General features: G+C 43.2%; 1 protein-coding gene across 1 annotated transcript in view; it reads left to right on the top strand.

The window, feature by feature from the left end:
- Positions 1-24,213, top strand: part of CACNA1G (calcium voltage-gated channel subunit alpha1 G) — a 294,602-nt gene that overhangs the window by 111,472 nt on the left and 158,917 nt on the right. The window contains 4 exon segments of the mRNA XM_044297004.1: positions 5,064-5,161; positions 12,186-12,345; positions 14,971-15,262; positions 18,002-18,094. Of these exon segments, the coding sequence (XP_044152939.1) occupies positions 5,064-5,161; positions 12,186-12,345; positions 14,971-15,262; positions 18,002-18,094 (643 nt within the window).

Genomic DNA, 24,213 nt, shown 5'->3' on the forward strand with positions numbered 1-24,213 from the left:
TCTTGTATTAAAAACACTTTTCTTTTATTGGTCGGATGAAATATGCTAATTTTTTGAGATAGGAAATTTGGGTTTTCATGAGCTGTATGCCAAAATCATCAATATTAAAACAATAAAAGGCTTGAACTACTTCAGTTCGTGTGTAATGAATCTAAAATATATGAAAGTCTAATGTTTATCAGTACATTACAGAAAATAATGAACTTTATCACAATATGCTAATTTTTTTAGAAGGACCTGTATATTCGGTGCAATATCAGAGTGCACCAGCTGTGTAGAACTGGAACTATGCTCCTGTTTTTTCCACCAAATGGAGCACTTTTTGCCACCCCGCTGACGGTCCTACAATGTCCATTGACCACGTGTATTATCTCTTTCTCAATTTCATGCCAGGGTCTACCCATTTCCAGTGGACGTTCCTCTAGTGAGATTTCATATCCATAGGTAGGGACTGTATCACTGAGTAATTGAGATACTACTCCAACTCCAAGTATAGACTTTAAAGGAGTTGTCCAGAATTTTAATATTGGCCAGGATAGGTCATCAATATCTGACCAGTGAGGGTCCATCTTCCGGCACTGCGGCGCTCAGGCAAGAAGTTGCCCCTCAAGTTTACTTTTGTGCTCCAGAAAGAATGGGGGGCGCTGGCGGCCACTTACTACTTTGGAGGTTGCCAGTCCAGAGAAGAAGCCCAACATTAGCAGAAGTCCAGGCAGAGCTTCCCGTTGACACAGGGACAGCACTACAGTGCTCTGTGGCACTGCCACAGGAAATAGTTAAGAAGCTGCTATATTAGGAGGTGGTGACAAGAAGTGCGGGTGAATGCAACTGTGAATGCTTGTGCAAAGGTTCCTGCAAAATGTGCTGTAATAGTAGTAAGCCAAACCCTTCCCCCAAAAGAGGCCTTAGAGTAAGAGAGAGACTCCTGACCTAAGGACAGTTGTTTGGGGAACTAATGAGCAACTCCTGGACTTTGGTCATGGAACAAAAATTGTGTCTGTCCATGGGAATGACTATAAAACTACCATCCTGTGGAGTCATATTACTAACTAAAGGGATGCTGCCCTCGGTTGTGTGGACTTGGAATGGAACTGGTATTGCCACGTTGGGCCTTGGACTGACTCTCTAGGTTTCAGCATAGAAATTACAGGAGGGATGCGTTGTACATTTGTGGGCATGAGAAGTTGGGTTCCATGATAGGTAGTGGTGTACTTGCCACAAGGACCCATGGAAGTAAAATTGGTTCCCTACAAAGAGATTGGTGCATCCCCACAAGTTGCTTATAGGCAGGACAAGCTGTGGGAGAGGGTTGCTTCTCAGGGGCTCCAAGAGGCATGGCAGCATAGCCTATGGTCACATTGCTGAATCAACCTGGTGGGAAGTCATGCAGAGATTAAAATCCCCATCCTCCATCTAAATCTGTAGAACTGTAGCATCTGCGTCTTACTCAAGAGCCAATGTTACAAGATTTTACAAGTGGCTATTGCCCAACCGCTATAATGATAATGGCTAACGTCATCTTCCTGGCTACATTCTGTACACACAGGTTACTGAGCAGCCAATCACTGGCCTCAGCAATATATGGGATGTCACTTCTGGGGCCACTGATCGGCTGCAGTGGTGACCTGTGTGTACAGATGGTCACTGCTGCAACCAGGAAGATGACATCAACAGCGGGAAAGACCACATCTCAGAGCAGGAAGCAGCAGAGGACAAAAGGTGATATGATATGGGCTGTGTTTTTATTTTACTCACAAAACCCTTTAAAGCCATGTACATTTACAGGCCACTCTCATGATATTGGACACAAGTCTACAATAAACTACTGGTATAGTATTCATCTATTCATCTCTAAAGTAAAATGAATTTCTTATGTACAGAGAAAATCTTCTTGTTTAAGGGCCAGCGGGCCATTTTTGTTTCCTCTGTGCACGGGCAAGACTTTCACGGCCCAACTCATGTAACAACATGCGCCTGAAAACTGCCACACATTACACCAGAAATCTATGCCAGCTCCTTTGCTGGCATAGATTTCTTTTTCTGGCACACAACCTCCCGAGGATGCGCCAGAATTATTAAGAGTTGTGCCTGGACACCATTGAGGTTTTGTATTAAGACAGGAGTCCGAAACCAGTCTAAAAAAATTCTCGCTCTTTTCAATAGACCTTGCATAAATAAATAACACAAGCAAAGATATGAAACTTTGTAATATATCTTAATACTGAAAAAGCCTCTTTTTCCACTTAGCAGACACCTCTCCTCCTCCGCTGGGTTTTTGCATGGGTTATTCTCACTCTTCAGAAAGGCATTGATAAGAAGGACTTTCAGATTCACTGAGGGATCAGGTTAAACCTGCTGCCCATAGAAGTCTGTGGAGGTGTAGGAGAAGAGCAGAGCAGCTGCAAAGGAGATAGAAACAAAGATAAACAGAGATGCAGCTGCTTATGCTTTTATGTATTCCCACTGTGTCAACTAACTGATTTGGCTTTGGGATAAACCCTAAGGGTGTTATTTAGGCGCTCCCCTGGTATTCACCCTTTTACTCCTGTACAGAGATCTGGACTTTGCAGCAGGGGTGCAACCGGACCACTACCTCTTGGGATAGTCCCAGTATGGTTGACTGGTGACCCACTGAGGTCAGAGACACTGTTGCAAGCACCAACAGCTTTAGGCACCAAAAATGCACTAAAACTTATACTGGTTATGGGGTCTTTGGCAGAACTTGACCATAGGAAACCTGGCTGGGATACTGGAAAACCTCACCACAATCGTAGAAGCAGCCTGGACAGTCGCTAATATTGGAACTGCAGATATCTGGAAACACTAGGAGAGCTTGCAGGCAGGGGAAGTGGTGGATGACCGAACAAGGCAGGCAGGAACCAAGACTGTAGCACAAACAGACTAGGATAACTAAAAGGCTATGTACACCTTAATAGGCATTTTTTTTATTATTGCATGTTACTCATTTTTGGCTAAAAATCATTTTTTTCAATTGGCCTTTATTAAAAATATTGTGCTGTTCTGTCACAAAAAGTTAACTGTTTTTCTAGCTATGGTACTGATACTTTCGCTTTGTGCCAGTCATCTAATAAACCTGATCTCTAAACTACTAAGGCCTCATTCACACATACGTGGATTTTCACAGACCACGGTCCGTGAAAACCCATCCTGCTGAGTGCACAAGTATAGCAACCAATGACGCCGTGCGCTTTGTTCCGCCGCTGTACAGTAATACACTCGTATAGATCATACAAGTGTATTACTGTACAGCGGTGGCGGCACAAAGCACACGGCGTCATAGCAACCAATGACGCCTTTCACTCAGCAGGACGGTAGGACGGTTTTTCACAGACCGTGGTGCATGAAAATCCACGTATGTGTGAATGAGGCCAAGATGTCATAAAGGAAACCTGTCATGTGGGTATTTAATTATAATATAACTCATTATATACAATTATTAACTGTTAAAAAGTGCCTTTTATTTATTAACTTAGTGGTGTGACAACCGGTTAGCCTCATAATATACACATAAAGATGCCACGCGCCGTATAGCTAATGAGCTGATTTGAGTCCAGCATGATGCATAACTTTGATTTAAGTCCAGCGTTTTTCTATTCAGCACTGTAGCCACTCCCCTACTCACTTTTTAAGATGCTCAAAATCCTGCGCATGCGTGCTGTCTGACTAGTGTAATGACTGCCATTCAAACATCATAAAGTAAACTGCACATGCGTCAGGGATATACTGGCGCGATCTATCCTCACTTCCGGTAAACCAGTAGAAGGGGGAGTTATTTGGCATGACTAAACAACAACTTGAAGCTTCTGGAAGGAAAATAACTGGCGCATGCGCGTTGTATAAAAAAGAGGGCCGGGAGAGTGGCATTACTGTGCGCATGCACGGGATTTGAAAGAGACTTCGGAGCCACAATAAAAATAAAAAAAAAGAGCTGTAGATAATAAGATAATGAAAAATGGGGCGTGATTTGTGACGTCATTTGTTCATTTTAATAATTGGCGGGAAAATGAATAAGGCTACTTTCACACTAGCGTTCGTCGGTCCGCTCGTGAGCTCCGTTTGAAAGGGGGAGGAATGTACTATTGAAATTAGTAATTATAAGGGCTAGTTTGTTCATTGGGTGATAAACACATGACAGGTTCCCTTTAACCCACATTCTTATCAGTAAGATAAGAACTGAGCTATAATGAATGTTTATAATGTCAGAGAGCAGAGATAAGGAGTCTGTCTGCTCTTGGTCTGACGGAGAAGCCCAAATCCAAAGGGTGCTACTAGAGCATCACAGCTCTGTACAGAAAAAAGGGCTCCACATTTTTAATAAAGACCAATTAAAAAAATTATTTTTAGCTCAAAATGAGTACAATGCAATAATTAAAAATAGGTGTCCATGGCCTTTAAGAACTTAAAGACTAGAAGTGAAACTGAACTGTGAGGTCAGAAGCACACAGGCAGAAGGGAACGCATCAGGAACACAGGTTGGATAAAGCAAGTAAATTGCAAGGAAATCACTGAAGGAAAAAGTCTCCCAAACACCTTTGCTGGTCACAGGGAACCTTGAAGCTTAGGCACCCTTTGCCTGGAGAGGTTGCTTTAAATACCCAGAGACCCTCAGCCATTGGCTGGGGAAGAATTTACAAATGCGTGCACTGGCTCTTTAAGAGGCCACAGATGCTCTAAAGGAACAGGTAGTGGAGCAATGGAGACAGCAGCTTGCAGAGGACACCCAATCGCATGGTGAGTAGCATGGCCGTGGTGGGCAGTGTCCTTCATGCTGCTGCTGCTTCTACAGATAGATGTGAGAGGATTTCCTCCTCTCTAATGGTGCTGTGTATGGGAGACATCATAGCAGCTAGTCTTCTTTTACCCTGGAAAACTTATGATAAATGCAGAATGCACGTAATATAATGGCCAGATAGAGTGTTTTTCATCATGTGCACACACGACCTGCTTATTCTGAAATCAACCTGAAATGACAAGTACGCTTTTAATCAACTAGTAAAAAAAATAATCCGAAAAATGTATTCAATATGTGTTCTTTTCTCTAGGATGCTTGAATATTCTTTGGATCTTCAGAATGTCAGCTTCTCAGCGGTGCGCACGGTCCGGGTTTTACGTCCACTGCGAGCCATTAACCGGGTGCCGAGTAAGTTCCCTTAAAAGTAAATAAATTAGCAACAAAGGTGTAGATTTACAGAAGCAGCGTTCTATTGTCTGACAGTATGACAGAGTACTTTATATTTCCCAGTGTGCTGTGTGTTCCCCCAAGGCATACATAATTTATTCAATGTTGATTTCGCTGTGAGTGTATTTGTAATAGCATCTTAACTTGCAGCACAAGAGATTATAAATAACCTCATCAAAAAGAATTCAATTACATAAAGTGTCTGTGTACACCTATGTCTGAAGAAGAGTACACGGCTGCCACTGTTACAAATCATGCTCATCTGAAATTTCGAGCAAGGACCCTCGCAGCACAGAGGCTTTAAAGGGGTTTTCTGCTTTGCATCAGCATGCTTTAAAATAATAATAATAATTTATAAACGTAACTGTCATTTTGTAATGCATTTCTTTTACTTTTATTGCTCCTGTCTCCCATTCTGGGCTGTGGTCACATGACCAAGTCCATGCAGCTTTTTCTTATCTCCTGTGATGTTATGGCCATGTCAAAGCAGCTACAAGGGCAGTGTGTCACGTCAAGTAGGGAGCAAGGCAGACTTGACTTTCGACCACATCACTGTTCCTACCTACTTGCCGTAAACGTCGGCCCCCAACTGGGCGACGGTCCCTGACCAGTCTAAGTATACAGGACTTACTTAGGGGAGTCAAAAGGGGAAGTCAGACAGGCCGAGTTTAAACCAGAGAATACTATCAGAATAAGGCCTCATGCACACGACTGTTGTTGTGGTCCACATCCGAGCCGCAGTTTTTGCAGCTCGGGTGCGGACCCATTCACTTCAATGGGGCCGCGAAAGATGCGGACAACACTCCGTGTGCTGTCCGCATCTGTTGCTCCGTTCCGTGGGCCCGCAAAAAATAAATAAAATATAGCATGTCCTATTCTTGTTCGTTTTGCGGACAAGAATAGGCATTTCTACAATGGGCCGCCCGTTCCATTGCACAAATTGCGGAAGGCACACGGGCGGCTTCAATTTTTTTGCGGATCCGCGGTTTGCGGACCGCAAAAAACGGAACGGTCGTGTGCATGAGGCCTAAGGAAGAAACAAACACAGAGTAATATACCAAGCAGGGTCAAAACAGAAGATAACGTCAGAACCAAAATAAGGCTACGTTCACACTAGCGTTTTTTGCGGATTCGTCATGGATCTGCAAAAACTCTTCCGTTACAATAATACAACCGTCTGCATCTGTCATGAACGGATCCGGTTGTATTATGTCTTATATAGCCAAGACGGATCCGTCATGAATACCATTGAAAGTCAATGGGGAACGGAGCCGTTTTCTATTGCGTCAGAGAAAATGGATCCGTCCCCATTGACTTACTTTGTGTGTAAGGATGGATCCGTCTTGCCCCGCACCACATTGTGGACAGAAAAACCTTCTTGCAGCGTTATTCTGTCCGCGATGGGGACACAACCAAACGAAACGGAATGCATTCTGGTGCATTCCTTTTCGTTCAGTTCAGTTTTGTCCCCATTGACAATAAATGGGGACAAAACTGAAGCGTTTTCTTACGCTATTGAGATCCTATGACGGATCTCAATAGTGGAATTGAAAATGCTAGTAGCCTTAGGAGTAAGAAGCGAAGTGAAAAACAGTCAGAACTCCAGTCACATGAAACACAAACTAAGTATGTGAGGCAAGAAGACCAATCACAGTCACATGATTGACCCAGTGTCCTTGCTCCTCGATAGGCCGAATAGCCCCACTGTCAGCTGGGTTGAGCTTTTTGTGACAGTAATGGAGGTACAGTGGCACCACCACATTAAAAAGGCCTGACTCACCACAGGAATGTGGACAGGTAAGTACCTGAGACAGTGATAGGGGAGTGTCTATTTAACTCACTGGTGGGAGTGCAACATGTCAGTCCACAGGGGTAGAACACTTGAGATTCACGGTGGGCCGAAGTGTAAAAACAGTTCATAGGGTACTCACTGTTTAGCAGACGCCTCCCTAGGCTCAGCAGTGCAGTGAAGGGGAGAACAGCACTGGATTCTCTGGGGCACACTCTATTACAGGGGACACAGGCCAGGTGGTGAGCAAGGATGCCCTTGATGGTGATTGGATTTTTGAGTGCTTGTGCGGCTGGGCCACTGAATTAAGTAATTTCGTGACGCCAGCACCTTGATAGTGCAAAATGCTGATGTAACGGTCACGTACACACACACACAAGGGGGAGGATAGTGACCACTGAGCTCCACCCTCACCCCTGGCCCTGCCTACTTGCCTCACGAGTCCTGATGACAGGGGACAACTGGACGGCAGTCCCTAACTTAGGATACACGCGGGAAGGACAGACAAGACAAATAACGGATAGTGAACGGACCAGGTCAAAACCAAGAGGACAACGCAGTACAGAGGGATAAGCAAAGAATGGTCAGGAGAAGCCAGGGTCATAAATACCAGGAGAGTCGAGAAGTACCAAAGGAGTCCGCAAAGAATAGTCAGGTGGAAGTCGAGGTCAAAATACTAGGAGGGATGCGCAGTACAGGAGGAGCAGGCAAAGGATCGTCAGGGAACAAAATCAGGTAAGTATACAGGTATTCAACAAACGCCAGGAACCTAAATTACCAGGCAACCTGTGGCCAGCAGGCTGCCTGTATTTATAGTGGGGAGTGAGGGTCATGTGACGTGGCCAGTGTCATATGACCAACCAGTCGAGCGCCGAGTGATCAGCTCGGCGCTCAAGGCAGACCTAGGAGCAGGGAGCCTCCCAGCTAGCAAAGCCGCCCTCGGACTGAGGGCAAACACAGATCCTCGCTCCCGAAGCTAAGCAGCAGGTCTGTGACTGATGGGAGACTAAGTGCGCCTTCGGCACCCCGTTACAGCTGAGAGTAGTAGTAGTATGGAGTTAGAAGAATGAGGCAGGTTTAAATCCAACTGAGAACTTTACTATAACCAGGTACTTGATAACAGTTTACATCAAGTAATAAAACAGTCTCTGATACACATGTAAGTTGGATGTGATGAATCCCAGTAATAGGCTGTACATGTAGTTATACCTCAGGCTATAGTAGGTAATTATGTACTCACTGATATTCAGCTCTTTGCCTTGCTTCGGTCTCAGTAGAGGTAGTTCAAGTCCTTGTCTTCTACACACAAGTGATGCAACAGAATCCCTTATCTGTCCTTAGAATAACAGTGAGGCTGCCGGAAGCTAATAAATCCTTCACCTGGATACAAAGGACGCCTAGAGCCTAATATAATGGCTTTGTCTTTTCCACAATGAACTTGACAAAATCCACTTGCTACTCCGGAAGAGTGAATGGTAGAATATAGACTTCACCTCTGCCTATTTTCCTGGCTTGGCATTGAGATACAAGTTGTCTCCTGGGCCGTGGAGCTCAAGAGAGAGCTGAGAGGAGAGGGGACCTCTCCTTCCCCGTAGCTCCTCACTCCATCTTCTTCTTCTCACTCGGACTCCAACTCCTAACTCCCTAACTAGGCCTGAACTGAGCTATACATACTGTGGTGCTATCCCCATCTAGTGGTGGAATGTATGTAGTGCACCTGACAGCCTGGTAACAGAGTTTTCACATAAGGATGAAATATAGCATGATATAACATGTGACACAATAAGCTTTTGCAATGCCCATGTACACTAGTGGGATGCTGCAGGAGGAGCTATAAACCAGCTGGGCATTGTTAGGGGCGGTGCTTGAGCTATGGCAGAGAAAGAAGAAATGCATCATGGGTTTGGATGGATACAAAGACAGGAAGTGCTACATACAGGATGTTAGCAAGGCAAATTGATTGGTTTACATGGTAAAAATGAGTCAGGAGACAAATAAAATAAAAAAAGCATGGGGAAGATGTACAGGAGGTAAGGAACAGCATGAGCCTATCTGTTAAAAAACATAGTTATCCCAGAAAACCCTTGTAAGAGGTGAGCTATACAGGGTGGCACATGAAAAAATTAGCCTGCCTCCAATATCTCCTAATCAAACTCTCTAATAGTAAATCTGTCTTCATTGTCCTTAGCAACCAATCAGAGCTCAGCTTTCATTTTTTCAGAGCCCTGTAGGAACTGAAAGCTGAGCTCTGATTGGTTGCTATGCGCAACTAAGACAGATTTACTATTCAGTTTGATAAAAGTGGCCTATTGTGTCAGAAAGATTGTTCTCTCCCTGGAACAGTAAATTGTGATTGTGGAAGGCTATGTGCGAAGCAGATCGATTAGGAAACACAAGACCTTTACCGACAAGTACCCAGGAACAAAACCACCAGATAAATGTATTCAGAGTCCGATTCAGAAATGGCATCAAACTGGCTTTGTTGCAAACATGAAGAGACCAAGGCATCCATCGATTATGACGGCTCAAGCTGTGCATGAAATTCAGGATTGCAAGTAGCCCCCCAAAAATCAACTCAAAGACTGTCTCAGCAAGTTGGTAGTCACGAACGACGTGTCAGTGAGTGCAGAAATTTCTGACCCTGAAACAGCACAGAATAACGTGTACAGGGACTGAGAGAGTCTGACAAAGCTAAACACGTAAATTACTGGACTTGGTTGCTGACTATGATTGTTGACAGATATTTGGACCTAATGCTGTAGTTCATGACGGATGAAGCTTGGTTTCATTTATCAGGTCATGTAAATTCCCAGAATACTGAGGTACTGGTTCGGTGAAAATCCCCATTTGTCTCACGAAACACCACCAGAAAATTGTCGTTCCGTGCACAGTGTCAGGAACACGAATAGTGAGCCCAGTTTTCTTCAAATCAACTGTGAATAACGCAATTTACCTGGACATCTTTGAACAGTTTTACAACCAACTTACACCAGAAGAAAAAATGTCCTGCTTTTTCCAACAAGATGGGACAACATGTCGCACCTCACGGGACTCACTGGTACGAGTTCATGAACTGTTTACAGAGGAGTGAACTCTGAGCAAGGGGTTATGATCACTAGTCCCCAGACTTGTCCACATATGATTTTTATCTGTGGGGAAATTGAAAACAGAAAGTGTCCACCAACAATCCACATCCCCTGGATGAACGGAAAACATCACAAACACCATCGTATGAGCCAACATAATCCGACCTGCCCAAAGATGCAGAGACCTTAACGAGGACCACTTTCAGCATCTTTTGTGGGTAATTAAAAAAAAACAATCCACTTGCTAGTTCATCTAGTCATACTATTGCTGGAGGCAGCCTCCTTTTTGTGGACAACTCTGTATTAGGCAGCTAATGAACAGTCAGTTCTTGATGTTGATGTGTAGGAAGCAGTTAAAATCAGCAAGTGTAAGGAGTCAGAGCATCTCCAAAATGGCAGGTCTGGTGGGGTGTAGTGGTTAGCACCTACTAAAGGTTGTTCAAGAAAGGACAACTAGCCCTAGCATTTATATGGCATACCTCTTTATGGCAGCAGTATTCCCTAATGGTAGAGTCCTCTCCTCAGCAGGATAGTGCTCATGCCACTGCAAAAATTGACAAAAAATTGATGTAAACCATTCCATTGTAGCTCTGACTGGATGTTTATGGTCATTGTCCTGCTAGAAGGTAATCCATAGCTCCAGTCTCAAGAGTTTTGCGGACTCTACCAAGTTTCCCTCCAGGATTGCCCTGTATTTAGCTCCATCCATCTTCTTGTCAACTCTGACCAGCTTTCCTGTCCCTGCTGAAGAAAAGCATCCCCACAGCATGATGCTGCCAGCACCATGTTTCACGGCGGGCATGGTGTTTTCAGGGTGATGTGCAGTGTTAGTTTTCCACCACACATAGCTTTTTGCATTTATTCCAAGAAGTTCAATTTTGGTCTTCAACATGTTTGCTGTTTCACCTACATGGCTTGTTGCAAAGTGCAAAATGGACTTCTTATGGCTTGTTTTCAAAAATGGCTTTCTTCTTGCCATTCTTCCATAAAAGCCAGATTTGTGGAGTACATGACTAATAGTTGTCCTGTGGACAGATTCTCCCACCTGAGCTGTGGATCTCTGCAGCTCCTCCGGAGTGACCATGGACCTCTTGTCTGCTTCTCTAATTAGTGCTGTCCTTGCCTGAGCTGTCAGTTTGGATGGACAGCCATGTCTTGGTAGGTTTGCAGTTGTGTTATACCATATTACTGCTCTGCGAAGTATATGTGGCCCCTAGTTTGGTCAGAAAACATCTTTGTAGCATGATCCATGGGATGCCATATTGAGGGCCTGTTCTCTCCTAAAAACATTGTGTAATGACCGGCGTCACGCACAGGGAGGGAAAAGGGAAAGCCCTGCCCAAGGAAGAGGGAAAGGTGGTGACCCCTGACTCACCTTGCGGCTGGCACCTGACTGCCCTGACATCCCTAGACGGGTTCCTCACCCGTCCGGCGATCACGTGCCTAAACCCTGGCTTTCCCTAAACTGAGCCCTAGATAGTGAACGGGCCGGTGGGATCGCTAGTCCGCACCACTGACACTAAGAGGGAAACACCAGGGAGAGGACAGACAATACAGACAAACATATAAACCCAGGTGGGCGACCACAGCAGACCACAAAGGTTCAACAGGGATCCGGAGGGAAACGTTCTGGACCAACAACCAGAGAACGCAGCAACACAGCTTCAGTGGGTCAGTATAGAAGTCCAGGCAGGAAGCTCTATATCTGGCAACCAGAGAAGTGTGAGAGGGGAATATAAGGAGGTTGGGAGTGCTGGACAAGAAACAGCTGAGGAGAAGGAGCTACGGATCCCTGAGTGAGCCAAAAAGGGTTGCAAAGCAAACCCAGAAAGCTACCATAAGGAAACAGCCCTATCTTACATAGAGCGCGCAGCCACCCGCTGCGACTTCCTGACCCCGGGTATAACGGAGTCAGGCGTGGGTCTTGACACCCTCGTGACACGTTGCTTCTTTAGGAAAAATACAGCACTTTATTGTAAGCCGTTCATATGTAATAATACACTAATCTGATTGACATTACTTCTATATTGTGTCACACAGGAGCAATAGAAGACATGCCAGTTTGACCCACTAGTCACCAACCAATGCCATCTTCCTTTACTTTTCGCAGGCATGCGGATTCTTGTTACCTTGCTGTTGGATACCCTTCCGATGTTGGGCAACGTCCTTCTGCTTTGCTTCTTTGTATTCTTCATTTTTGGCATCGTTGGAGTACAGCTTTGGGCTGGTCTGCTTAGAAACCGCTGCTTCCTCCCTGAAAACTTCAGTCTGTAAGTTGAAAATGTGGTTATTAGGAGAAGTCAAATAAATGAGTGAATATTGTATGAAAGGCTTTTATTCCGAGTCGGCCAAACAATGTTATTTTAATCTACTTCTATTCTTCATTTTTCATCATTTTTGTTTTTCCAGGACATTCTGTTCTTAAATCTGACGGGGATTGTCAGTCATACCATTTTACCTGTTTGGTGCATGCACACTCCCGTCTCTCCAGTCAATGAGTAATATCAGAACAGTCATTGCCCCCTGGAGCATTTGGATAAGGATGTTTTATCCCTTTAACTCTTTAAGGACTAAACCAATTTCTGTTTTCCATCCCAGCCTTCCATAGACCATAACTTTTTCAGTTTTCCCGTTGACCTAACCATATGAAGGTTTGTTGCTTTGCAGAGCAAATTGGATTTTTATTGGCATCAATTAATGTTTCTTTATCATGTACTGAGAAACGAAAAAAAATATTTGCGGGACGGAATGGAAAAAAAATGCATTGTTTTGGGGTTTTTTGTTTTTTACAGCATATACTGCACTGAATGCACACGATCAGGATTGCGTGCAGATTTTCCGCGCAGATTTGCGTGCGGATAAATCCGCACCGTAGGTCATGTACATTGTATTCTATGAGAATTTGAAATTCTCAATGCACACGATGCAGATTTTTTCTGCAGCATGTCAATTTATTTTCTTTATTCACTTAGTAAAATCCGCATGCAAAATCTGCACCAAATCCGCATGCAAATCTGCACCATTTGATGCGGATTGACCGCACAGATTTGCCTGCGAAGACCTGCAGATTTCAGTGCGTGTGCATGTACCCTAAAAATGACATGTTATCTTTATTCTGCAATTTTTTTACAGTTTTTTTCTTTCTTTTATTACTATAAAAAGGTTAAAAACATTTAAAAATATAGCTTTGCATCTCCATATTCTGACAGCCATTTTTTTTCCAGCGACAGAGATGTATTAAAGGAGTATACCCATCTTGGACATTGGGGGCATGTCGCTAGAATATGCCCCCAATGCCTAATATGTGCGGTACCACCTATGCTCAGAACGAAGCCCGCAAAGTCTCGAAGTGCACACCACGCATACACGGCCGCCCTTGATTTCTATAGGAATGCTGAAAATAGACGAGCGCTGGCTTGGCTATTTTCTTAAACCACATAGAAGTGAATGAGGCGGTGCCAGCGCATGCACAGTGTGCTTCCCATTTATTTCAATAGGACTTCCAAAAATAGTCGAGCTGTGACTTTGTGGGCTCTGTCCTAAGTATAGGTGCGGGTCCCAGAGGTGGGACCCCCACCTAACAGACATTGGGGGCGTATCCCAGTGATATGCCCCAATGTCCAAGATGGGAATAACTCTTTAAGGCTGTTGGAATATATATTTTATTTTTAATATTTAAAAAAAAACAAAAAAAACTTTATTATACTATTTTTCCTTGATGTCTTTCTTGAGTCTGTTTGATTGCTTGTACAGTTCACTTTAATACTTCTGTAACAGGGTGTAATAGGAGTACTAACATGGCAGGCCTGTCATGACAACCGCTTGGCACCCAGTGACTGTATTGCGGGGGGCCAGTGATAAGGGAGCCTCCTCCCTCTGTCTAGCTACTCAGATTATATGGTTACTATTGACTGTAACAAGGGGTTAAAGAGCCTGGACTGGACTTTCCGATCCCAACAGTTTCATGCATGTATAACGTGTAGACCAAATTCAACACCTGATCCCACTCCATACACTCTCTATAATATACAGTTATGTGGTTAATTTTCTTATCACAAAAAAAAAAAGAATTTGACCATTTCAGCAAGCGGAGATCTTAAAAACTGTGTCACACAAACTAAATTAGAAGACCAACAGTTGCAGGAGGTCATATTTAACCTAGCCATACAAATTAGATTGAAGGGGTTGTCTCACTTCAGCAAATGGCATTTATCATGTAGAGAAAGTTAATACCAGGCTCTTACTAATGTATTGTGATTGTCCATATTGCTTCCTTTGCTGGCTGGATTCATTTTTCCATCACATTATACACAGTTTGTTTCCATGGTTACGACCACCCTGCAATAAAGCACTCTATAGAAAGAAGTGCTGGACTATGTGCACTCCTGCGGTCCTGGCCATCAGAGAGGCCAGTGCTTTTACAGTGCAAGCACGGCCAACGCTTCTGGATTACATGGTGGTCGTAACCTTAGAAATGAGCAGTGTGTAATGTGATGTAAAAACGAATCAAGCCAGTAAAGGAGCAATATGGACAATCACAATACATTAGTAAGAGCCTTGTATCAACTTTGTCTACATGATAAGAGCCCTTTGCTGAAGTGAGACAACCCCTTTAATGTCTGCAGAACTGACGACTTGCAGGAACGGACAACCATCTAATGTGTATCGGGTATCCTGACTTTCTTCCAAAGCCAGATGTCTGGGAAAAAAAAGGATCAAGCTGTTTAATTTCATGCCGATCCTATTGTCCCGGGGAATATAAGCTCTCTCTATTGAGAACGCATGCATGCTCAGCCGAGCAGAGGGTGCATGTGTATAGGAGACAGAAGACAGCTACTGTATGTGAAGTGTATGACGAGCTTTAATCATTGTACTGTTTTCTCTTTTTCATGCAGTCCTGTCTCCCTGGAGTTAGAGCGGTACTATCAGACTGAGAATGAGGATGAGAATCCTTTTATCTGCTCCCAAGCCAAAGAGAATGGCATGCGGTACTGTCGCAGTGTCCCTACACGCAGAGAAGAAGGACTTGAGTGTACACTGGACTATAACTTTTATAATAACACCAGCAATACTTCTTGTGTCAACTGGAATCAGTATTATACAAACTGTTCTGCTGGGGAACATAACCCTTTTAAAGGTGCTATCAATTTTGATAATATTGGTTATGCTTGGATTGCAATTTTTCAGGTATGAATTTTAAGATTTAAAATCAATTTTGTTCATGAAACTCCAATGATAATTCCTTCTTTATCATAAAAAACAACAATAATAATAATTAAATATTTTGGCAGACAATTAAATCCTACCTCCGGTGATCCACTAAAAAGCATTAAAGAGATACAACTCAGTGTACAAATTCAAGTTTGTACTCTACAATAAAAATATGGGTTCCCTATGGTATTAATGATCTTAACTCGCTTGCAGGTTTCAAACTTCATTTATTTCAGTATCGGGGGAAGAGTAGGAGGGGACTTGAATTACTGCAGTACTTTACTTTCTCCCTGCTGAAAAGATAGAAAAACTTAGATACACATAATCATTTGAATATGTTCCACAAGCAGTGGAATACAGAGTGTGTGTTTGTTGGGGGACCTTGCTAGTTAATAAAATCCTGTAATTACAGCAGCCTCTGCACTGATTTGAGTAGTCAATCTCTGCTTCATTATATGGATCAAACCATAGCACTGCAGTAACAGACAGGAGGAGATAAAGTAGAAAGAGTGACATAAGCCGTTTAAAGTTTCACTGTACCTGTCACATGTCAGACAATGATAAAGGCATCCTGTTAACAGAATCAAAAGGAGAGGTCTAAAGCAAAATGGCTGCATTTTAAAGGGAAAGTCTGCACAAAGATACTGCACATAAGAGCACTGTGAAGTTTTTATTTTTTACTGGAGGCACTCCTTAATCCTATTGTCACCATTAAATGTGAAAGAGCAAAGTCTCCATTAAATCGAGAAATTATATATTTATAGGAAAATGCTTAAACTGAACATTTTAGGTGATTTCTGCTTCCCTATTTAAGGGCAATATATGAAAGAGGGAAATAAATGGAGCTCTGTAATATCAGTCAGAATGGATAACCGATCCGTAAGAACAACTCCCACTCTGAAGGACTTAATCCTTGCTTTACATGGATGGCCATTCATCTGCTGATGTGGGAGTAATCCCTGGCTGTTTGCTGGGGGTGGGTGCTGGAAGCGTGACCACTGGTGATCAACTGAACCCTAGACTCAAAGGGGTTGTCGTAAACGTTTGATAGGTAGACGTCTGTAAATCAGACATGTGTTAGACATATAATTAACATGTACAACATAAAGCTGAATGGACCACTGCTACACCATGAGCTAAGTCTCTGATGCCATCTAGTGTCTCATTTATTAGGTTTTTGCATTGTACCATCGTAACTTTCAAGAATCGAATGATAGGACATGATTTGCAAGCCGTCCAACAATTCTGAGCAGTGCTTGGTCATGACCATATATATAAGTGTGCAGAACTTAAATTTGCAGTGGATCCAAAACAGGAATATTTGCAATTTTTTTAAATAAAAACATAGACCCCAGTTCATGTGATTATAGCAATGTATAAGCATAAACTGTTGTTATTCTGATGGTGAGGTGTAATCTAAGTGTGCAACTTTATGTTGCAGCACGCTCATTTGTTGGGCTTCATGTGGCATCACAAATCATCGTTTATCATCAACGCATCGCCCTGTGAAAACACGAGATGTGCTGCCAACAATATGCAAAGTGAATGTTCATCCCCCGTTTATTTTGCATTGTGGAGTGTAATAGGCCATTTAAACTGACATGTCAACGATCGTCACTTGTTCAGGCCAATCAAGAGGACTTTGAAAAGACTTTAAAAAGTATTAACAATTCTTTAGTCCTACATTGTTCAATCAGTGACAGAAGATGCAGGCCCACTGTTAACAGCATGTTGGGCCCATGGTCCAGTGCTGTCATATTCCAAGTTAAACCATTGATCACTACCTAAGGAACTAAAATCATCAGGATCAGAAGGTCATGGAACCCCATAAAAATGTGCTGAAAAATGCTTCCCTTGAGTTGGCGGTGATTATATAGAGAGCACTGTACTCAGGTGTCTCAGACAGTCATATTCAACCGCCACTCCATCCAAATTGCTGCTGTCAAGCATGGAAAAGGAATGAGGGGACTCAGGAACCCCCTTCTAGTGATCGTTGATGTCCCAGCGATCAGACCTTTATCACCTGTCCAGTAGATAGGTGACAAATGTCTATTGTGGGAATACCTATTTAAAAGATGTTTTCCAGGACTCTGGTGACCTGTTGTTAGCATTGTTACATAGAATAGGTCATCATTATCAGATCAGTGGTGTCCGGCACCCAGCAACCATGTCAATCAGCTGTTAGGAAGAGCCCCTGCGACCAGATTTAAAACAGTGTACCGAACCGGAAGCAGACACCTCTATATAGTGTGTAGCGGTCATGCTAGGTTACCTTAGCTCTGCAACCATTCTAGTGAATAGGTTTGTTTTAAAGCTTAGATTGTCAGCTTTCAAACAAGACCAGGACCACAGCTGAAGATGTATTGCAGCCTAAGAAAGAACAGCCTAAATAGAGCCCACTCTGCCCTTCTTCAGTCACATAGCACCACATATGGTTCAAAACAATATTGTCCTTTCCTTCGTGAACAACATGGGTTCGAGATAATCAGTTATGGGGCTGGGGGGTAATTTAAGAGCAGTGCTGAATAATTCATGCCCAACACATTGGCCCCAATATCTTTTATTCTCTATTCTATATCTTCTAGCAAAGATTTATCACATAAAGGAGGAACATACCATGGGTTAACAGATGCTTCCATCTTCTCATCAGGTAGCATGGACCTGCATCAAAGTATATGTTATCCCTAATGAGCTTTTTTTCTCTCTTTATTTCAGGTGATAACTCTAGAAGGTTGGGTGGACATCATGTATTTTGTCATGGATGCCCACTCATTTTACAACTTTATCTACTTTATTCTTCTAATTATAGTAAGTTTATTTTTCATACATTGAAAGTTGTTTCCACATAACATCTTTTATAATAATTAGTTGGAAAATGTTGAGCAAACTCTTTGTTTAGTAAGTGGAGGATTAGTATTAGGTGCATCAAAATGTTTTAATCTTTTTGTGCTTTTTGTGCTTCAATCTTATTGTCTTTTGTACCATGCCTTACTCATTTTTATGTTGGTTGTACAAGCCCTCTGCCATATCTCCATGGTGCATACACATTAGGAACATCTCCTGACGCACAGTATACACACAGCCCCAATTTATGTACCTGTATGCTGTACAGCTGTTTATGTTGCCTGTAGACTCATTGTCAACTATGCTTTTCAGTACAGTGAAAAAAAAGTATATTGACCACCAGCCTATGCCAATGGGACATATTTCAGGCCTATTATATCTTATGGACATGTTTGTGCCCACATCAGGTGCATTTCCAGTGGATACTCTGACTGTAGACAGGCGCAGTAGGTATGTGCACATACATATCTATTATCCAGTAGTATCCATTACTGGTCTGTTTTTTTTTTTTGTGCATAAAGCAGAGGCAGACTGTGGGTGATCATTAACCCTAAAGGTGGCCACACACATAAGAGTAAAGTTGACCTAACACCTTGATTTTGGTGGGACTGGTGGACTATCTGATTTGTAGTTTGCCTGTGTCAGATGTTGGGGGAACGATGCATCACTCATGTTGAATTTCAACGCCTGATATTTTTGTTCTCAAGGAAGATAAGTCTCCACTGGAAGTGTCTGGCAGCAATTTCTCCCATTTCCGTATTAACATGCAAAGTTGGAAAAAATAGAAGCTCATTCAGCCAACAGCTATTGAAGTTGTACTGGCACCTTAAACCAAAAGGTTAAAGGCTAACGAAACTTAAAAAAATATAAAAAATAAAAAAGTGCTGTTCGGAGTTCTCTGTCCCTTCACGTGGAGTACTTTCTATAGCTCCATTTTTCATGCACTTGAAAAGCTGTGCAGTGCTCTGAGCAGTGCTTGTGACACTTCATGGGGTCATTTTGTTTTGTTTTTACTAAAGTTTGGGCACCCTTTAAACTCTGCTTACAGCTTGGTCTGAATCATCTAGGTGAGGCAAATAGGAACAAAAAGTTGAATTATGGGATCCTTGAACAGATGAAGAAAAGGAATCAATTGAATATGATGTGGGATTATATTTCATTTAACAAAGCATTTAAAACTTACTAAAAACAAGAATTAAGCGTTGCTTAGAGGTTTTGCACCCACTAACATTTTTGAAATTTCGACCCAAAATGTAGACATAAGATTAAAAAAGGGGCATAAAAGCGATTTTTTTATTTTACATTCATATAATGAGCAAATGATCCAACATGATTACCGTATCTTTTAGGAAAAAGTATTTCGAGCTCTGAGAATATCACTCACGGGGTTGACTGAGTCACAAGTGTCAGTCATTGGGATAACACTCAGGTATGATGAGTTTGGGTGGCTTAGCCTGGTTTAAAAAAAAAAAGTTTGTCAATGTCTGGACTTTACCACACTGATTTGTGATTCTGAGCACGTTTCATTCATAGAATATTTCTGGAGACCTTAGAATAAATAAAGAACCATGGCCTCATACTGCCTCATAGGCCATAGTCTCCTGTGCCCCACTGTCAACTGCCGCCCCTTTAAGCGCAGCTCAGTCGCCACTTGATGCATATCTCGCCTCATATCAGATGCGGCACTGTGTCAACAGTAATTTGAAAGTGTAAACTGGGGACATCCCCCACCCCCCCCCCCTCCTCCCCCCCGCCAACTGGCAACACCCCATTGTCAGTTTATTCCTAAAGTTCTAGTGGGGTAACAGAGAAACAGCACAAAGTGGTCCATAATTGTTATACAGTATTATGGTGAATAGAAATATGTACTACAGTAGACATGTCAGGAGAGATGACAGTTTCTCTTTAAAAATATGTAGTGATCACTACAATAATTGTTATAGGTTCTACCAGTTTTATAAATCCTACAAATATGACCTGTAATTCAGCAGCAGCTAGATATAAGATGTTGATTTAAGTTTACAGCTGTCTAGATCTACTACCATCTGTTTTACCAATTTCATTACGTTTAGATATCAGTCATTCACTTTATAAATGCACACGGACATAAGTCACAGGGTATTGTTCTTGATCTGGAAGCATCAAGTGCATTTTAGGATCATCATTAGGATGATCTATGTATAGTAGTTTGGGCTATGGGGCTTATTTTGTTTATTGCCCCTAAGTCTTTATAGTGGTTCTCTGAAATTATTTAACTGACGAACTATCATCAGTATCTGACCGGTGGGGGTCCAACATCTGGGGCCCCTGCTGATCAGCTGTTAGAGAAGGCACAGGTGCTTACAGTAGCGCCTTCTCACAGCTTTGCTTTAGCCATGTGATCACGTTCATTGGTCACATAGCCTAATGTTAGTCCACGGGGGGGGGGGGGGGGGGTGTAGCGTACGGTTAGGGACACTCATGGAGACACGGGTGGCATAAAGTTCACGTCAATTTTATTAGGATCCAGTTTCATGAGGTTTAACTCAACACATGCTTTCTTTAGTGGAACCCAGGATTTCCAGTATTTCAGTAACAAATCACAAAAACAAGAGTTTGTCTCACCTAGGCTACAGCTGTTAGGCTGACGTTCCCACAGCATGTGGTTTGCTCACTGGTCCTCAGTAGTGTGCTCTCCTTGCAGGCCTCTCCTAAGTGAGCTACAGAACCCTTTATATAGCAACCTAACAAGGTTAACTGCCTTCAGGTGTTTCAGGGCACACCAACAATCTGGCCTGGAAGGGAGGGAACCGTTGCTCCCACTACCAACCTTAGTAACCATTCCGCATGATCCAGGCCCCAGGTATTTTCATAAAAAATTCCTGCCTAAAAAACTAAGTTTGTTCAGGCCACAGCACTTCCTGGATTACACTTACTTCGCCCAGGTGAGAAATCTGGGTGAAATATACCATCCTTCCACCAGTATTCCACCTGCATGACCACATATCCCCTGTTCTCCAGACCGGAGGGCTGGGTACCTGTGCCTCACATGCAGTGAACCCTTGACAACGCATCTGCATTTGTCTGTAGTTATCTTGTCCTATGTTCCAACACAAAGTTAAAATTTTGGAGAGACAAGAACCACCTAGTGACTCTAGCGTTTCTCTCCCGGTTTTGTTTAATCCATGTTAGGGGGGCATGGTCCGAGAGCAACTTAGACTTCCTCCCTAACAAATAATATTTAAGGGATTCCAGTGACCATTTTACCACCAAACAATCTCTTTGAACTATTGCATAGTTTTTCTCTGCTGGGGTCAATTTCCTACTTAAATACGTAATGGGGTGTTCTTCCCCATTTACATCTTGGGACAGCTCTGCCCCTAATCCTGATTCCGAAGCATCCATCTGAGCCAGGAAGTCTCTTGTAAAGTCCGGGGTCACCAGTACTGGCTGTTGACAGAGGCTATCCTTTAATGTCTGAAACGGCACTTCGGCTTGGGGGGACCACTTTATCATTACGGACTTTCCACCCTTAGTTAGGTCTGCTGCAATGGATGCAACATTTTTCACAGTACCCGGCGATGCCTAAGAATTCCCTGACCTGTTTTTTTTTTGTCAGAGTCCCCAGCCAATCAGTCCCCAGGCCAATAATGTATCCCAGGTACCTGGCTTCCTCTAATCCCAAGGCACATTTCTCGGGGTTGATGGTTAGCTCTGCGTCGCCCAGAACTTTTTGTACTTTTTTTAAGTGACTCTACCAATCTGCGCTATAAATGGTCACATCGTCAAGATATGCAGCCACGTATCCTCGATCTGGTCGCAGAATTCTATCCATCAATCTCTGGAAAGTAACTGGAGCCCTGTGTAACCCAAACGGCATTACTACATACTGAAATAAACCCTCTGGGGTTAGGAATGCTGTTTTCTCTTTTTCTTCTGAAGTTAAAGGGATCTGCCAATAACCTTTGGTAAGGTCTAAGGTTGTAATGAATCTAGCCCTCCCTAGACTTTCAATTAGTTTGTCAACCCTGGGCATGGGATATGCATCGAATTTTGAAATCTCGTTAAGTTTCCTAAAGTCATTACAAAACCTCCAGGTCTCATTGGGTTTTGTAATTAAGACAATAGGACTGGCCCACTCACTCCTAGACTCTTCTATCGCTCCCAACTCCAACATTCTCTTTACTTCCTCTGACACATCCTTCCTTCGGGCTTCCGGGATACGGTAAAGTTTTATGTTTACGATCTTTATGGGTTCAGTGATAATCTGATGGCTAATTAGATGGGTTCGTCCTGGAAGACCAGAAAATTTCTCCCGATTGCGTTGCAAAAACTCTTTTGCCTCTTGTTGTTTCCCTGACAGGGTCTCACAGGGGAAATTGGGTGGGATCCTTTCTCTTTTTGGGGGGAACTTCGGCCATTAGGGACTTCCTATATTTCCAGGGTTTAAGAAGGTTGACATGATACACCTGGAAAGGCTTTCTTTTCCACGGCTGGTGTATCTTATAGTTAACGTTACTTATTTTTTCCACTACTTCTTCATATGGACCTTGCCATTTGGCGAGAAACCTTCTTTCCACAGTGGGAACTAATACTAAGGGTTGAAACCAGGGTTGAAACTCCTGATCCTTGCAGAGCGATTATACATCCTACTTTCGGAGGCTTGGGCCTTCTGTAAATGCTCTTTCACTAAGAGCATTATAGTCTCAATATGTTCTTGCATGTGGGTTATATGTTCGATAACTCTTTTGAAAGGGGTAGTCTCAGTTTCCCAGGTTTCTTTGGCTACGTCAAGAAGTCCCCGAGGGTGTTGGCCATAAACTAATTCAAATAGGGAAAACCCTGTGGAGGCTTGGGGTACCTCCCTGATTGCGAACATGAGGTAGGGTAGTAGGCAATCCCAATCTCAGCCATCCCTCTCTACTGCTTTCTTCAACATCTGTTTTAGCGTCTTGTTAAATCTTCCGACTAAGCCATCAGTCTGCGGGTGATACGCCGAAGTGCCTAATTGAGTAATTTTGAATAGCCTGCACAGATCTTTCATAACCCCAGACATAAAGGGAGTTCCCTGATCAGTAAGGATCTCCTTTGGGACTTCAGTTCTAGAGAACATAAAAAATAACTCACTGGCAATGGTTTTAGAGGCAGTGTTTCTTAGGGGGACAGCTTCAGGATAACAAGTGGCATAGTTAACAACGACTAAAATATATTGCTGCCCCCTAGCAAATTTTATTACTGGCCCCACGAGATCCATAGCGACTCTATCGAACAGAATTTCAATAATCATTAGCAGTACCAGGGGACTCCGGAAATTTGACACTGGTGCACTCCATTGTCCCACGGGGAAGGAGTCACAGTACTCTTTTACTTCTCAATACAGCCCAGGCCTAAAATAACGCTGGTGAATTATCTCCTGGGTTTTTTCTGTCCCCAAATGCCCCGCCATAGCATGACTGTGAGCTAGGTCTAAGACTATGCGTCGGTAGGGTCGAGAAACCAAGAGCTGCTTAACAACCTCTCCGTTACTCTGGGTAACTCGGTAAAAGAGATTATTATTCACAGAAAAATTGGGAAATTGTCGATCAACCTCTGGTTCCTGAGGTACCCCATTGATGACCTTAACACCTTCTCGGGCATGTACAAGGGTGGGATCCCTTAATGGCGCCATGCCAAAATTTTCACTAGATACTCTAAGTCAGACAGTACTGGACCAGAATGGGAGGCTTCCTCTTCCCCTGTCAATATCTGTAAAGGAAAACTATTCTCTGGATACACAGCACACTCAGGAATTCTCCCTGGACATTGTCTCTGGTTACGTAAGAGGCATGCACCAAAGTCACAAGACTTCCTGAGTCTGGTAATGCAGTTGCGGGTTGATTATTCAACAGTACGCTGCAGAACTGGGGTTCAGTTTCTACCTCCGGGGAAGCCGCACAGACCGATTCAGCAAACAAAGACATCTGCCGGGCCGGCCTCACACTCCATTGGTTCGGAAGTGAGGGACAAGTAGCGAACACATGCCCCACTTCCCGGCACCTCCAACATCGGGGAGGTCCTTGTTTCGGAGAGGCAAATCAGGGCACGCTTGGGGAAAATCTCTGGGG

This window comes from Bufo gargarizans, chromosome 6 (genome assembly GCF_014858855.1).
Source record: "Bufo gargarizans isolate SCDJY-AF-19 chromosome 6, ASM1485885v1, whole genome shotgun sequence".
In the NCBI taxonomy this organism is placed as follows: Eukaryota; Metazoa; Chordata; class Amphibia; order Anura; family Bufonidae; genus Bufo; species Bufo gargarizans.